This window comes from Homarus americanus, unplaced genomic scaffold (genome assembly GCF_018991925.1).
Source record: "Homarus americanus isolate GMGI-L3 unplaced genomic scaffold, GMGI_Hamer_2.0 scaffold34921, whole genome shotgun sequence".
Classification (NCBI taxonomy): Eukaryota; Metazoa; Arthropoda; class Malacostraca; order Decapoda; family Nephropidae; genus Homarus; species Homarus americanus.
The window spans coordinates 19,249,907-19,266,747 of NW_024741901.1; the positions used below are offsets into that span (position 1 = coordinate 19,249,907).

Consider the following 16,841-nt stretch of genomic DNA (forward strand, 5'->3'; position numbering starts at 1 on the left):
ATACAGTACTGTAGTAAATGTACAAGCTGAGGCTACAGTATAATGAAGTGTACTGTATGTGTGTAGTGTTCCTGTTTGTTATTGTCCCCTTTTGAGGTGTCTGTAACCCGGGAACCATGTAGGAATTGAGGAAAAAGGATATATAGTTATTATATGCAGTTTTTCTCCATCAGTTTTAGTAAAGAAATTTCTTGTCCTCTTCCTTGAATTGACTATTTATTAACATGAATTTATTATTTATTCCAGGTACCAGAGGTGTCTTATTTTACAATTTCTCATCCAGTTAGTGTTCTTGTATCTGTTGATTTGATTGGCTGAAAAAACTCTGCGTTTGGTGACCAATAAAATTGTCACCTTAATTATTTTGCACCGAATGATATTTCCAATTAAAGGCCTTTGGGGCACTTTAAACACTTGGAAATTACTGTACCTGTGCTTTTTACATAGATCTGTACTATCTGTTCTCCTTTATTCCTAAATCTGAACCAGCTGTGTGTGCTCTGAACTATTATTATTACTGAATAACACTCCACATTTACATCTTACATGCTTGAGAAGAATGAGTCCTCTAAAAAAAAAAATTCTTTAAAGGCTTCTCCTGGCAACAGTGAATCACAAGCAGAGGATGAGGAAGGATGCTCTGGAACTGGGATTGAATTATCCTCTAAGGTCTCACTCCATCTGCCTGCTAGCCTTAAAGGACATTCAAGATTAAACCAAGAATATGTTGTCCTTGAATGGTTAGGAAAAGGAGGATTTGGCCATGTTTTTAAGGTAAATTTTTAGGTGAAATTCGATGTACAGTAACGGGCATTCCCTAATTTATGAAAGGATTCTGTTCGTGAAAACCATTTTATAAATCAGATCACATTTTCCCATAGATTCCTATTGATACAGTATGTTTTTGCTAATAAGGCTTCCCCAAAACTTAAAAAATGCTACAAAAGTTTTGGTGCACAACAATGATTATAAGCCAATAATAAACATACAGTCATAAGTGAAAAACATGTACTGAAGGACATGGAAGTTACTGAGAAACTGTGCCACTAGTTGTAATGCAGTGCAAGGCTGCAAGGTCCAACCAAGACATAGTTTTAATTTCATAGTGATGCACTTACAATAAGTCTAGTGTACTATATATAAAGACCAGGCTGTGCAGATTATGTTGAACATTTACTTGACTTGGGCAAGTGACTTAAAAATGTATTTGTTCGGACATTTTTTTTTTTACTTGACAAATTTTAGGAGGAAATTTGCTTGTCTGGATTTATTTATGGTAGAAGTTGAATAAACACTTAAGACATTCAATTTAATTGCAACTATTAACTCACAGATCACTTGTGTCCGTCTAAATGGTGTCGGTGGCTGTAACCCTTGATATATGATGTCATAACCCTGTCACCTCACTTCTCACCTTCAGGGTGTATGGGAAGGCAGAGAAAGCACCTTTGATCACCTGTCCTACCCTAACTACCACTCTCCCATCCCCTACAATCTGGTGTTAGTGGCAGTAACACTTGTCATGTGAGGTCATAACTCCTGTCACCTCACTTCTATGGCTTCTTAGTTTGGTTGTTCCCTTGACATGTTGACAACTTGACACCGACTGACCAGAGGTGGTTGGTGGTTTAATGTAGAGATAAATTACCTGCACCTGACCTAGTTCACTGATCCTGGTACTCTGATGACAAGTGGCCCATTGAAAGACCTCCCTGGTTAAACATGTTAAACATCTGATAATTTTCTGTTTAGGAATATTCCTTTCAAAATATTAGCTTGTCCATTGGGCAAGTGCCAGGCACACGGACATGAAAAATCACTTACTTGGTCCCCAGTCTGGGCATAGCCGGGCTGACAGGCACTGCTAATCTGCACAGCCTGTTAAATACATTTTAAGATGTTTTGCATTCACTGGAATTGTTTTTTGATGATGTTTTATCTGACAAGGAAATGTTAAACTTATCCATTTAACTTTTTATTCTTTCCATTGACAGGAAGCCCTAAAAGGCCTGTGTCAGTACCTCATCATCCGATTCTGTGAAAAATTAAGAAAAAATAAATAAATTTTTTTGTAATGCAAGACTTTTCATACACAAATTAAAACAAGGTGCAAAAATTAATTATCAGAAATTTTGATTTTTGTAAACTGGATCTTCATAAATCAGGGACTGCCTGTAGTCATTGATTTGTAATGGCATTTAAAAGTGAGATACAAATCAGTCATCTCTTCGCAGGTAAGAAGCAGTACTGTACTTCACAAACTGAATCCATTCTGTCTTATTAAGTAATTACAGTACTGTACAGTATACTATTCACAATGATAATTTTATGCAACAAATACAAATGAAGCCTAGGTACAGTAGTTAAGTACACAATAAGAGGTTGTACTGTACATTGTTTGTCTGTAGCACACTTTTAACTTTCATATGCACTTTTATTCACATTGATCTTTAACTAACAGGTTCAAAACAAAGTTGATGATCGAACTTATGCCTTGAAGAGGATAAGACTTGATCAGCAGAGTGAAGTTGTGAGAAGAAAGATAACTCGGGAAGTGAAGCTTCTTTCTTCTCTCCATCATGACAATGTTGTACGTTATTACACTTCTTGGATTGATGAGATTACACAGGTAAGGCATTAATGTGAATAAGTTTCTTAGTAAGAGTCTGCATACAGGTGCCAATATTACCTTGTATAATTGCTATATGTGTGTATGTATGGAAGTATTTGTACATACTGTACAGCTCCTCCCAGATTTACGACCTACTCGACTTACGACCACCCGCACTTACGACCTGCCTCAGTCATACCAAAATTTGGTCAAATTACGTATTTTGGAGTCCTAGAGTCGGTACACAGACAAAATTTTCGTTTGTAATTCACTTTAAAATGGCTGGCAAGCTTAAAAGTGAGTGTTTTGTGGTGCTGAGAAGAAAAAGAGACACCCATTTTAGATTTTCTATGTATTATTTAAGCATTTCCGACTTACGACCATTTCGACTTACGACCTGGATTTGAGTCCCAAACCCCGTCGTAAGTCGGGGAGGAGCTGTATATGTATTCTCATTATTGTCAGTCCAAATTATCAGAAGGACCATCGGTTGAGGGATTATGATGTGTTCTCAAACATAAGTATGTAATCAGTTGAAGATGTACAGTACATTACAGTTCGTAAAAAATTAATGTACAGTTTCGTTCAAGATTCTTCGAACAATGCTGGAGACAGCTGGCAATTCAAGGCCGTTTGTTTACGATAGTACGTAGTAAAAATTATGAATACAGTGGTCCCTCGGTTAACTTTTAAAATTATTGAATAGTATAAACTTCTTGATATTTACTAATATAGTAAGGAATTTAAGCCCTAGAACCGATTAATGTATTGGTGGACTAATACTAAAGCTGGTTGACCGGCCAGTGCAAGCGAAAACATGTTGAGGTCGGTTCGTAAGAAATTCGTTAACCGAATTTTTGTTCGTTAACCGAATTTAAGAATCTTATGGGAGGCAGTTCGTTAACCGAAATTTCGTTAACCGAGGGACCACTGTAGAGCTAAAAATACTTGGTACACACCTGTTGCTGGGCCCCGCTAACGTGCCTTTTCGTAACGTAAACAAACAGTGTTGTCTTTTCCCTGGGCTGGGCTGCATACGCTGGTAGCAAACCCCATTTCGAATCCATAAATTTTTTTTTTCCTCCTCGGGACTTACAAAAATACATACATGTATCCATATTAAAAAATACTCTTAACTCACCAAATAGTTGTCTCTGGAGTTCCACATACCACATATATACAATGATAACTTTTTTATAATAACGAAAATACAGTAAAACCTCGATTAACTGACCCTCGATTAACCGACTTTCGGATTAACCGTCAATCCCGAAGTCCTAAAAAAAAAATTATTTTATTTAATTTTTTTTTACAGGGATTAGAGCAACTGGGCACAGGTCACTGACCCACATCAGGGCCTGGGGGGCAATAATGTAATAATATTAATAATGATAATGATAATAATAATAGTACTGTAATGAAGAACCACAAATAAATGCAAAAATGAAAAAAAAAATCAAGAGTGAGAAACAATATATTTATGTTGTGTTGTCAATAGTAAGAGAAGCAATTGAGACCCTGCAATTGTGTGTAAATGAGGTAGAAAGTCACATCAGCAACACTTGGTCACAATTCTTGTGATGACATGTTCTTTGACTTTTCCATTTTTTATTCACGGTTTCTGTGCTGGTTCATATTTATTTACTAAAGTGGTTAATGTTTTAAAGCAAATTCTATTAAAATATGAATGGCAAATGATAAAAAATGAATAGAGGGATTTAACTGAGGTAGGTTAGGGAAACGTACCTTGAAAATATATGTTTTATTTCCGTAGACTTTATGTACTATTACCTCGGTAACCGACCTTTCAGATTACCCGTCGGCCCCTTCCCCCCATATGTGGTCGGTTAATCGAGGTTTTACTAACATTATGGTCATATAGTTTGCTTGCATTCCTTATACGTATACATTAATGTTTTGGTATTTCTGCAGTATTAAATGTCTCATATTATTTGATGTTGAATGTTTGAAGTTTGCTTGCAGGATGCAGAAGATAGCACAAGTGTAGAGGAGGATGAGGACACCAGCAGCTCAACAGCATCCCTTGGCATAGAAATCACTGTTAGCTCAGAAGTTAGCCCCAGTGTTAGTGGAAGTTTCAAGGAGTTAAGCAAAAGACAGCATGGACTGACAGGTTAGTTAAATATCTAGAATTAGGATATAATGGAGTATGTATGTATGTATGTCTAACTCTTAATATTTTGAGGCTTTCTAAGGGATTTAAAGTTTTGTTCAGAGCTTCAATAACTCTACTTGAGAATTTATATGAGTCTGAAGTACTGTACATGTACACTGAACTTTTGATAATTTTATACCATCGGGCTCTGGTTCAGTCAAATTAACCCAAAATCTGGAATTTTCCAAAATATTGATATTACTTTAAAAACAAAACCCAGTTAATAATAATATTATTTATTCAGTGAAATTGTCATACAGGTTTACAAGCTAGTACCTCATATATACAGTATCGGGTATACACAGTGGCAGGTTCTGAGTGTTCAGTTGACCCACCTTTTTCTCAGAAGACTCACCTCACGTCATATTAGATTGAATCACATCAGGTCAAGTGTCAACTAGTGCCAAGATGACCTCGCTCCTTACCACCTTGTACACATTCCTGGCTTGTCATAAAAAACGTAAATGGGCCGCTTGTCATCATTGTTACAGGATTAGTGATCTATGTCAGGTGCAGTTATTGAGGGTTTATATAGTTGGCAGAAAAACAGCATAAGCAGGAAACCTATGGCAATGATCTTATATTTTTCTAAAACATTTCTTTTGAATTAGAACCCAACTTACTATGTTTCAGATGAACGAGGGGACTCTCAATGGAGTATTGTTTTTAACGAGGATGTAAATTGTACTGACTTCACACCTGCAGACTTTGATGAAGAGAGTGATGAAGATGATGATGACTGGCTCATGGGCAGCTTAAGGTAAGACCATAATACAAATACAGTTGCACCCCATCATGAAACGTTTCTTATTATTTTTGGTTTGTTTACCTAATTTGTGCTGTGTGTATTAAGAAGTCTAGGAACTTTTTCCACTTTGGAAGTTTCATGATTTTTGATCTTGACATGCATATGATATTTTATGAGTTAACTTTTGGGGGACCTTTAGGAGGGTATTCACTAATGTTTATTGAATTGGTGACAATTATGTTTAAGACTGTGACTTAACAATTCTTTCCAACATGTGAGTATTTTAGCCATGATAGTAAGAGAGAGAAGAGCACCAGTGAAAATTAGTTACACCCTTTTAGAGATAAAATAATGAACACCTGCTTTCAACTAATAGTAATTCTTGCATCATATTTCAGGCCATTGATGAAGGAAGAGGATGAAGACTCGGACAACATTGAGTTTTATCACTCACAGAATTCACAAGACCAAACAGACAGTCTTATTGACCACATTGATCGTGGACAGTCAGGGGCTTCGTCTACCAAACAGAAGAAGTTACAGTTCCTCTTTATCCAGATGCAGTTGTGTGAGAAGAACACTTTAAGGTACAATAATGTTTCTTTTTATTTCTTGATCTGGAATGTTATGTTCTGTAATTAATGAAGATTGATTAACAGTCCCTATCAGTCAAAGTAATTTGACCTTTGGAATATGACAATGTTTTGATCACAAGCTTGTTGTTGAGATTTTTAACTTTTTTTCCCATAGGAGGCTGTGACCCCATTATATATCAAAAGATACTGCATAGATTATAGAAACTATAGGTAAATTTTTTATATTTTCTCATAATTTCTTGTTTTTGATAACCCTGTTCATGCCCTAGGTCAGGGTTGGGCAATTATTTTTGATGGAGGGCCACTTCATGAATGGTGGCACACTTCGCGGGCCACAGGTTAACAGCGACGAGCCAGTATTGCTGCTATGTCCACCCAACTTCCAAAATTGTCCTTTCTGTAATTAATAAGAATTTTTTTTCTGATTGCCAAATGCAGTGGCGGGCCACAGAAATAATTTGGCGGGCCAAATGTGGCCCGCGGGCCGCACTTTGCCCACCCCTGCCCTAGGTAGTAGTACTAAGTCTTTTTGGATTAGTTTTAGGTAGGTGTGTGAAATTGTACCCTGGTTGAAGTATTTGAAACAGATTGAGTACATATTCATTGCACTATGTAAGATTCAGTTAGGCTTTACACTTTTCATTGTAATTTTTGTAAGGTTTTTCTTGTTATACTGTGGAAGTGGCTGGGATCAAGAACAGAAACAGACTCCATTCACTTTAAATGCTGTAACAGTCCCATAAATCACTTGACCCCCTGCTCACCTTTCACACTTACTTCCTGCTCCCTAGATGTCCATCCCTCTCACTTCTAGTACTTCCTTTATCCTATCTTTTTATCTCCTTGGCCTTCCCTTCCCCTTCTTATCACCCTCCTCTAAATTATATTGTACTTTCTTCTCCGTTACTTCACTGGGTTTTTTCTTAATACTGTACCTGTACAGAATGGTTATCTCACTTTAGCAAACTCTTGGTCACTTCTCTTCCTGACATTTTTTTCAATTCCACATCTTCATATAATCTCTGCATTTGTAATTCTCTGCATCCTAATCTCCTCCCATACTGGTGTCAAAGTTGTCATTTCTGTTTCTTCTGAGTTGCTTCTTTCTCCCTCATTCATCAACATCCCATTCTTCTTTCTATTTCAAATCAATAATTCCACTATACAGGTTGTACCTCTCTAGTCCGGCATTCTGTGGTGCGGAAACTCCCGTGGTCCGGAACGATTTTAGTTTCCCCATGGAGAAAATTAATTTGAGTCTGGTACTTTCGATGTTTGGCTAAAGTTGGCCTTATTTACCCTATTTTTTTGGCGAATTACTACCTGTAATAAAGCAACATCCTAATAAACCAACGAAAATAACACAGATAAAGTTAAATAAAAACTAAAAACAACACAGAAAAGCTCTTATGTTCTACAGCTTTAGCTAGAGTTAAACCTGATGACTTGGCAACTTTGTCATCCGAGTAAAAACACACACAACAACATTGGCTGTCTTTATGTTTTCAACTTTACCACCACTGGTGGGTAGAATTTTTGTTTTAAATTCAGAAACATTAATTAAAATATATATGAACAGTAAATAAGTGTTGCTTTCATATTCTTATGTAGAGTAATGACGATATGTGTGCACTTATATATGCGATCTCACTATTTTTCTTTACCATTAATGGTTAACTACTTCCATTGTTCCATTTATTAACATTAAATGACATTACTTAAAACAGCCTTATAAATTTTACTACAGCTACAACCAGGGTCTTATTTTCTTCAGTTTTATATGTAGAACCAGTCAGTCACTGGTTTTGTAAACAATGAAAACAATGCCGTCTTGTCTCTTCATGTTTTAATATTCTGCGTGTTATTAATGAATTGTATTGTTCATTTTGCACACACAAACATGAATTTAATCAAAAAGACATTCAGTAATAAACAATAATGAATCTTTTGTACATAGAGAAATGACGCTGTTTACCAGCACGCCTCTGCTGTTGACGCCAAACCACAAAATTCGAAGCCACCAAAAGTAGTGTTTTTTTCAATAAAAAACGTCGAATTAAAACTCAGCGAATAGAACCTACTGTACAACATTAATTTCACAGACGCAAAGGAAGCAAGAAAAGCTTCCAAGTGTATGCACAAGTCACTATCTATCCAGGAAAAGGGTGAATTTCCTTTGATCCGGAAATTTCCATGGTCCAGCACCGGTCAGGTCCCGAGGTTGCCGGACTAAAGAGGTACAACCTGTACAACCTTAACTTTGATTCTGTGACATAATTCTCTCTTTCTCTTTTCATTTTTTTTTAATAACTAATTGTTTTATTTCTCTTTGTTAATCTATTATTGAATTTGTCATCCATTATTACATTCACAGAGCATATTCTTTTCTAGATATTTAAAACATCTCATTCCATCATCTGTTTTCATTTCATCTAACGTTTAATTCTATCTTTCTCTTCTTAAATTGTTTTCATAATCTTACTTTCGTTCAGACTCCTATAAGCACTTTTACAAATGTTTGTAACTTCACACCTGATTGCCCACTTAGATGGCATAATTTTCAAACAGCAGCCCATTCACCTCCCATTGCACCCTGTACTGTATTCCTATTTACCAAAGATGCTCCTCTCTCTAGTACTTTCACATCTTACTACCCCATCCATTCACCCATGAGAATACTTAACACTCATGATGACATTATGCATCCCTGATGTAGACTTACATTTACAGGAACCAATTTCCATTTTCTTAATATACTGTATTTACAGTACAGTACTGTACTGTATAATCCAACCTGACACATGATTCACTTTCTAAAAACTTTGAATAGTAGTCAGAAATTTTCCATTTATCTCAAACACTTTTAATAACCTTCCAGATTACTTTTCTATCTCATCTTTCATGTTTTTGTTTTTTTTTGAGACCCATAAATGACACCACCCCCCCCCCAAAAAAAAAAACATATCTACCAAGTTGCATTGCCTAATTCTTGAATGGTCATGGTGATTTGTTTTTGCTGCAAGGGTTGGTGTTTGGCAACATCTTCCCAAGAAGACTTTCAAAATTAAATTATAATTCACTGGATACCTAGGTTTATTTCACTTTATATTGTAGATATTACATGTGTTATGTAAGAGGTATTGATCAATATCAGTCCTTCTGTCTTATCCTTACAGGCAAGCAATCAGTAGCGGCTTACATCTAGATGATGACCGCGTGTGGCGATTATTTCAAGAGATGGTTAATGGTCTGCATTACATTCACTCACAGGGTCTTATTCATCGTGACCTTAAACCAGGAAATATATTTATTGACTCAGCTGATCACGTTAAGATTGGTGATTTTGGTCTTGCAACAGCAGCTATCAAAGCAAAGACAACAGGTGGGATGATCCCCAAGGTTGATTTAGAGGAAAGTACTGCCTTGACGGGTCAGGTTGGTACTACATTTTATATTGCCCCAGAGGTTACTAAAGCCACAGGGAAAGTGAGTTATACAAATAAAGTAGATATATATAGCCTTGGAGTTATCTTCTTTGAAATGATATACCCCCCACTCACTACTGGCATGGAGAGAGTAAAAATTCTCTCTGATCTAAGGAAACCCCAAGTCAGGTTTCCTGATGACTTACCTGAGAGAAAAAATACCCAATGTATTGAGTTAATAACCTGGCTACTTCAACAGGATCCTCAGTTAAGACCGAGCACAAATGAAATCTTAAAATCACCACTTTTGCCACCCCCTACAGCTGAAGAGCAGAAGTTTGTGGCAACATTAGAAACACGGTTGCAAAATGTCAGGTCATCTGAATACCAAGATATCCTTAACTTGGTATTCAAGCCCTCAGCCAGGCTAGAATTGGAAGCAACTTTTGAAGTGAATCAGGAAATTTCTTCAGACTATTGGCATTACTGGAACCGTGACTACTTGCATTCACTCTTTGTAGCAATATTCAAAGCTCATGGGGGAATATGGTTACCAACATCTTTTTATGTACCCAAAGGATCCTTCTATCATGACAAAGACAATTTGGTGTCACTTATGGCACGTAAGGGGGAACTTGTGTCGGCTCAATTTGAATTGAGATACCCTTTTGCCCGATTTGTTGCCCGGAGTGAGATAAAGTATATGAGAAGATATTGTATTGACCGTGTTCAGAGAGCTTCTAAAGTATCTGGAATCCAACCAAAGGAGTCTTATGAATGTGCTTTTGACATTGTCTCCTCAAAAAGAGAATTGCCAGAGTCCTCAGCGAGAGTCATGCTTGTTGCACAAGATATAATACAACAAATTATTCAAAGGGGGAGTGAAAATGTGTATATCCGTGTTGGCCACATGGACTTAGTTAGTGCTATTCTGAGTTACTGTGGAATTGAGGAAGAACTGCACCCAAAAGTCATCACATTACTTAAGGTAAGACCATTATGGCTTTTCCAGGCTTGAGTGGTAAACTATGTAGAAATTTCAAACCAAATAATACTGAAAATCTGTGAATCTGTAAAAACTATTGTGATTGAAAACCAATTTGATATCTGACAAGATGATCACCTTAGCCTCTTTTGTAAGATTTACTTTTTTCTTCTTGTGTTTATAATACTTTCTTTCAGGCATTTGTATTCCCTCAAATCTTAAGATTTCCCCCTCAGATTATAGATTATATCATATGATGACTTCATAGTTTTCTTTAACAAAAAAGTGACTGTTTTCACTGCATATGAGACACTAATCAAGTTTTTAAAAAAATTGGCTTTGGGTAGTGTACATTATCTAATGTGGTGAATTCCTGGGAAAAATCATTTGAAGTTTGTCCTTTTAAGATTTCACTTATATTTTGTTTAAGAATTTGTGGCCAATTTTGATTATTCTTTTCAAGTGAATATACTGCACTGTACAATACAGTATTTCCCCTTAAGGTCATTTTTATGTTGTTCTTTTTATTAACTCCTGAGGTCTAATATAGATTAATTTAGATTTTTTTTTCTTTTTTGAATGAATACCATTTTTTGGCCTTTTCTTTTGGAGAGTTATATAACTGAAACCAATGACAATTTTACAGTAGTAACCTGAATTATAAAATGGATATGTACCGATACTTGAAAAGTTTTCTGCAATGTGAAATTTTATTACCCAAACCCAATTTTCCCATTTTGCATTCCTATTGAAAATATTTTTGTCAAACATATACAGTATGATATACATATATATACATAGTACTGTAATGGAAAATCTATTATTTTGTGACAATTAGTCTAATGAACCATAGATAATATCACCCATTTTAATATGGTGGATAATTGGATGTTATTTTTTTCTTCTACCGTGTACAGTCCCCTTCACTAGTGCATTTACAGGGGCTCATAAGGTTTTGTGCAGTGTGACAGCGCTGTGTTCATTAACATTCGACCAAATGAAACTCGCAATAGTAAGCATGCTATGGAATCAAATAAAAACAATATCAAAACAAATATCTCAAAGATCGTGAATTGTGGAATATTTATATGATTAGCACCTGTAAACTCACTAGTGAAGGGGACTGTACCTTGTTTCTTTAACAGTTTGTTTACTCTGGTATATTCGTGTATAATTTATTTACCTCATTGCCATTAAAAAGTAGTCTAATTCCATAAAGCACTGATTGGACATTTCTGTATTATTCCTTCAATGCATATCCAACAAATATCTTCAGTATAGTACTCTACTAATATTACCAGTATACACCAGAGCAGAGTTTCAAATTGCTTTAGTAATTCCAATCTACTGTTGATGACTTTAAATTATCTGAGACATAAATTAATTTTTATTTTGTAGGAATTGAATACCAAGAGAATGAATGTTGAAACCTTTGTGGATTATTTCTGTGGGCTTGGAGCAAGCAAATCTTCAGCAGAGTCACTCAAGGGATTCCTCTATATGGAAGGACCACTTGAGGATGTTGTTATGAGTCTCCAAAGTAAAGGGTTAAGCTCACGCCGTAGGAATCTTGTTGCGACTGTTAAACAAGTTCTGAGTGACCTCATGGAGATTAAGGACACATCACTTTTAATGGGTATCAAGGTAAACCCATCATATTCTTTCATGTTTGGTTGTTAGCAGTGTTGTTATGTGATTTTCATCTCTAATGATTACAGTCAACCCTCACTTTACGTAGTCCCCACATTCCGCGTTTCCACGTTTAAGCGGTACCCTGCCAGAACCCGGGATGCTCACATTCTACGCGGGTGAAGAATAATTTTTTTATTTAGCTCATAAAATTCATACAAATTATCCGGCCAGGATATAATTTACATTGCTGGAATTCTTACAATTTGATGATCATTTTGAATATAAACATCATAGATTTTGCATTAGACATACAAATTTTAGATATAATGTTTACTCTGAGTAAATATGTTATCTTTTGTGCAAAATATATGACATTTATATTCAAAATATTCCTGGTCTTACAAGGAATCCAGCAATGCCAATTATATTATCCTAACTTTAGTTTGAGGTATTATTTATTACTATACCTTAAAATCTAGTGGTTTTCCCCCAAAAATTTCTCAGAGAGGGAAGAGCCAGTGAGTGTAGTGTGAGAAGAGGGGGAGGGAGTTGAGTCCATTATTTGAATGGACATTAACTTGGCGACTGTATTTCTCTATTTCTCTTAAGTATTAATTGTGTGCATGTACCATCATAAAATTAAGATGTTATTTTTACTAGAACATAGGTATTGTGTCGGAAAAAGTGGAGTTTGGGGGTCAGCCGGTCTCTATTTCAATTAATCCCATATGTTATGTTGTTCACTTTACGCGTTTCTCACTTTCCGCGGTACCCTGTTGGTTGAATTAACCGCGTAAAGTGAAGGTTGACTGTATATGAAAAATTGGATGAAATGGATGGGGAATAACATTCAAAGGATTAAAAGAACTGTACACAGCAAGTTTTTTAACATTTGATTCACCAAACTTTCTACAGCATATAATCACAGGGATATTCCCAGGGTATGTTAAAAACAGTGAACCATAATATGATATTTCCCTTGATTTTGTATATGATGACAAAGAATTACTTGTAGTACACATTGCACAGTATGAGAAGCATAATAAAACTAAATCATTAAAGAACTCCACTTCCAGGACCCACTATGTAGTTCAGATCAGTGTGCATTGGAAAAATTCAGTGGAAATGCATACAGGTACCGTAAATGCAAGAGTGTACGCTGATTCTAAAGGGCTATCAGGCCTTAGGACTCATTTTTCACTTGACTCAAATAGAAATGTTAGAGTTATTAGTTATTGCTCAGTAAATGTATATCTGATACACTATATCTTGCTCACTAATGTAAATTTACATCATACATGTTTTTTGTGTTGTGAACTTTTTATATACATGTATCTTTTGTAATTTATTTCAAATTTAGGCAGAAAGGTGGGGGTGTTTTTGTACACCTCCCAACCCACTGGTAATGCACATCAATCACTTATCATTTTAGGAATCTTGTATGTACTATCAGAAACCCATAATATATTTATATACAAATGTTTGGCATTTTTTCTTTTTTAGTTTGATATCAAATTGCGCCCCTTGATGGTAGCAGACCCTCACCTGTATTGTGGATTTATGTGCCAGTTTTTGATGGAGGTGCACAGGAAAATGAAGGTCACTCAAGACCTTCTAGCTCAAGGGGGTTCATATGAACAACTGATTCTTCAGCACAGGTTAGGCTCTTGAGAAAACCTTCAATAATCTTTTGACTTTCTGACATCATAAAACAAAGAGATCATTTGTATCAAAGCCCAACAGTACAGAGGTATGTATTGTTTTTTCTCAGTTATATGCACACACAATCTTACATATTGCATGAGAAAAAATAATGAAATAAATATCATAAGGTCAAAATTGTAAAGGGAATAAACATTTCTTTGTGAGCAAGAGTTAGCAGGCTGAGTGGGGGAGGGGAGAAGGAGTTGGTGGCATGCAGGATCTTGGCTGTTCTGAGCTGCCTCGTATGTATTGAAATGATTGACAAATATTTCGTCATCCAGCAGCCAAATGGCAATACAGCTTGCCCTTAAAATCCGCAGGGGTTTGGGTCTCAAAATGGCCATGAATTGCCAAATCCGCAAATATTATTTACTGACCAGAGGGAGGGTACATTTTTCGTACGTACGTAAAAAAAAAATCCTCCCGGTCCCCCACTGAGCTAGCCAGCTAACTCGTGTGCAAAGAAATGTATTTTCCCCTATGTGTCTGCTCTTAGGACAATTATTTCTTTTGCTTTTTTTTTTCACAATATGTATGTAGGATGGTGTGTGCATGTAACTGAGTATAGTAGGCTCTCGCCAATAACGTTTAATAGGTGCCTGAAAAACACCGTTATTAGCGAAAACGTTATTTGTGTGACATTAAAATACATGTAAAAAGGGTTTATTGGTGCCGGCGCCCCAAGAATTTTACCCAGTTTTTCCCCTTAGAAACCCTCCTAACACTTTTTGTTCGCTGAAATAAAAAGAATTGTTATTCAATCATCAAAATAAAGAGTTTGAGTAATATAACACTTAGCTTGGGGGAGTTTTTGAGGTGCTTGGTATGATGATTGTTCCATATCTGAGGGCTGCTAAGACTTGCACTGTCTTTCATTCTACAAGCTAACCATTTCAAAAGAAAATGCTCTTGTTATCACAAACAACCTGTTTCTATCACTTTTATCATTCATAGCTCGCCTCGCATTTCCATCACTACCGAAATATTTCTTAGCCAGCGCAATACTCTTCTTGGTCTCCTCTAAGTTCCTCTTAATATTTCACACTGTAGACTCAGGACAGTTCAATTTCCTCACAATATCAATGTTCCGTGCACCACTTTCAATGAGCTCAACAATCAGTTCTTTATCCTTGACTCGAGTAGGCATGCTTCTTGTGGCTTTGTCTCTTAGCTTTAGGGTCTTTTTTCTCATTCACTTTAAAAGTTCCCGGGCGTTCAGGCGGCAAATCACTCCCTCCACCACCTCCCCTAACCCCCACAGGCAAAAATGCGGAAGCCATTATTGATCACCAACCCTAGCAACCACTGGTTATAGAGGCTAAAATCTCACACGTGGGTGCAGCGCTGTATTCCATGGAGCGTGTGTGAGAGTGAGGCGGAGCGGACAACTACGTCATCAACATGGCGGCAAACAAACGCTATCATTGATGCGCTCGGATGCTTCCCACAAAATCTCCGTTATTCAAGAGAATCTAGACGTTATTATCGAAAATAGGTATCTATTGTAACTTAACGTTATTGTCGAAAACATTATTGTGGAAGTCGTTATTGGCGAGAGCCTACTGTAACAATACGTGAAGAAAGTTATGTTTATCTACCCAAAATATGAGTTGAAAAACAACCATAACACCTCAGAGCTTGGCTGAGTAGCCTGGTGGTTACAGTGACACACACATACACACACACACACACACACACACACACACAAAGTACATACAAAATAAGCCGGTTTTTACAACTTGTTTGTTGGTCGTGTCTAATATAAAACAGATGGTCCTCGCCTAGGGCTGCAATTGGGTGGCGATTGCTTACAGTAGTAGTAGTCTACCAGTTCTTGCAGGAGAAACAACACGCTGGTCGAACCCAAGACCCCCAAGACCCTAAAACGTAAATATAAACTCTAAATAACTTTAATAAGTATATTTATGTACTGTAATTTGATCATATTATACAACTTGTTAGCCAACCCAACATGAAGGATGTCGGTAATTGCGATGTAATACTGTACTTTTTTTCACATTATGTATGTAGGATAGTGTGTGTGCATGAAACAGAATAAAAATAAATGAAGAGAGTTATGTATATCTACCCGAAAATATGACTTGAAAAAATCATAACACCTCACAGCTTGGCCCAGTAGCCTGGTGGTTACAACGACGACCTAACCTAGCTACAATATACCATGATTTATCACTATTAAGCACTATTCTATCAGTAAACACTAATAATAACAGTAAATCCAGTGAAATATGGCAGGGAGTGAGGAGAGTTACAACAGCAGACAACACACTAACTCGCAAATGCTTTGGCCACTTCTAAGTTTGTCCAGCAATTGTCTGTTCTCCAGTAGGGTCATGACCTTTTCTCTCTTCACTTGTTTGGGCGCCTCCCCACGGCTGGATGGAGGTGGTTGAGGGCATTTGGAAGCCATCACAAGCATAAGGAGCACAGTTGTTAAGACAGCAGAGTAGCACATGCGTGAGACATACAAGTGTTTAACCTGAACTGAGGCGGAGTGAGCGCACGTGGCCCAGCCGCCTGGGACAAGACAGGCACTTTGCGGGACACCACAAAAGTTGCGTGCTTCCGTCCTGGCCGCAAAAATGCTACCAGCTTTAAAACTACCTGCAGACATTCTTGGGTACTGTACATCCAGGGTGTCATCCGCGAATAATTGAAGGCCATGAATTAAAAATCCGCGAAATGTAAGGGCATGCTGTACTGTACAGTATTTTTATCTATTATTTATTGGTATTATTTTTATTTATTCCTCACATTTACTAGTATATACTGTATTATTTTATCTTAATCCTCACAGTTAAAATATGTCTTATTCTTAAAACAATTTTATAGAATCTGCCATAATGTGAATCATCACAACACAGGATGTACCAGGAATAAAAGTATTTTAATTTGGGTGCTTTTATTTAAAATTATTAGTACAATAATATATTTAGAAATTAA

The 16,841-nt window shown here is 36.5% G+C and overlaps 1 protein-coding gene across 1 annotated transcript in view; it reads left to right on the forward strand.

Annotated features, from left to right (window-relative positions):
• Positions 1-16,841, forward strand: part of LOC121876078 (eIF-2-alpha kinase GCN2-like) — a 48,233-nt gene that overhangs the window by 14,631 nt on the left and 16,761 nt on the right. Inside the window, exons 9-16 of the mRNA XM_042380993.1 lie at positions 592-774; positions 2,462-2,629; positions 4,595-4,745; positions 5,421-5,547; positions 5,934-6,122; positions 9,308-10,544; positions 11,940-12,185; positions 13,677-13,831. Of these exons, the coding sequence (XP_042236927.1) occupies positions 592-774; positions 2,462-2,629; positions 4,595-4,745; positions 5,421-5,547; positions 5,934-6,122; positions 9,308-10,544; positions 11,940-12,185; positions 13,677-13,831 (2,456 nt within the window). The remainder of the gene's footprint in view (positions 1-591; positions 775-2,461; positions 2,630-4,594; positions 4,746-5,420; positions 5,548-5,933; positions 6,123-9,307; positions 10,545-11,939; positions 12,186-13,676; positions 13,832-16,841) is intronic.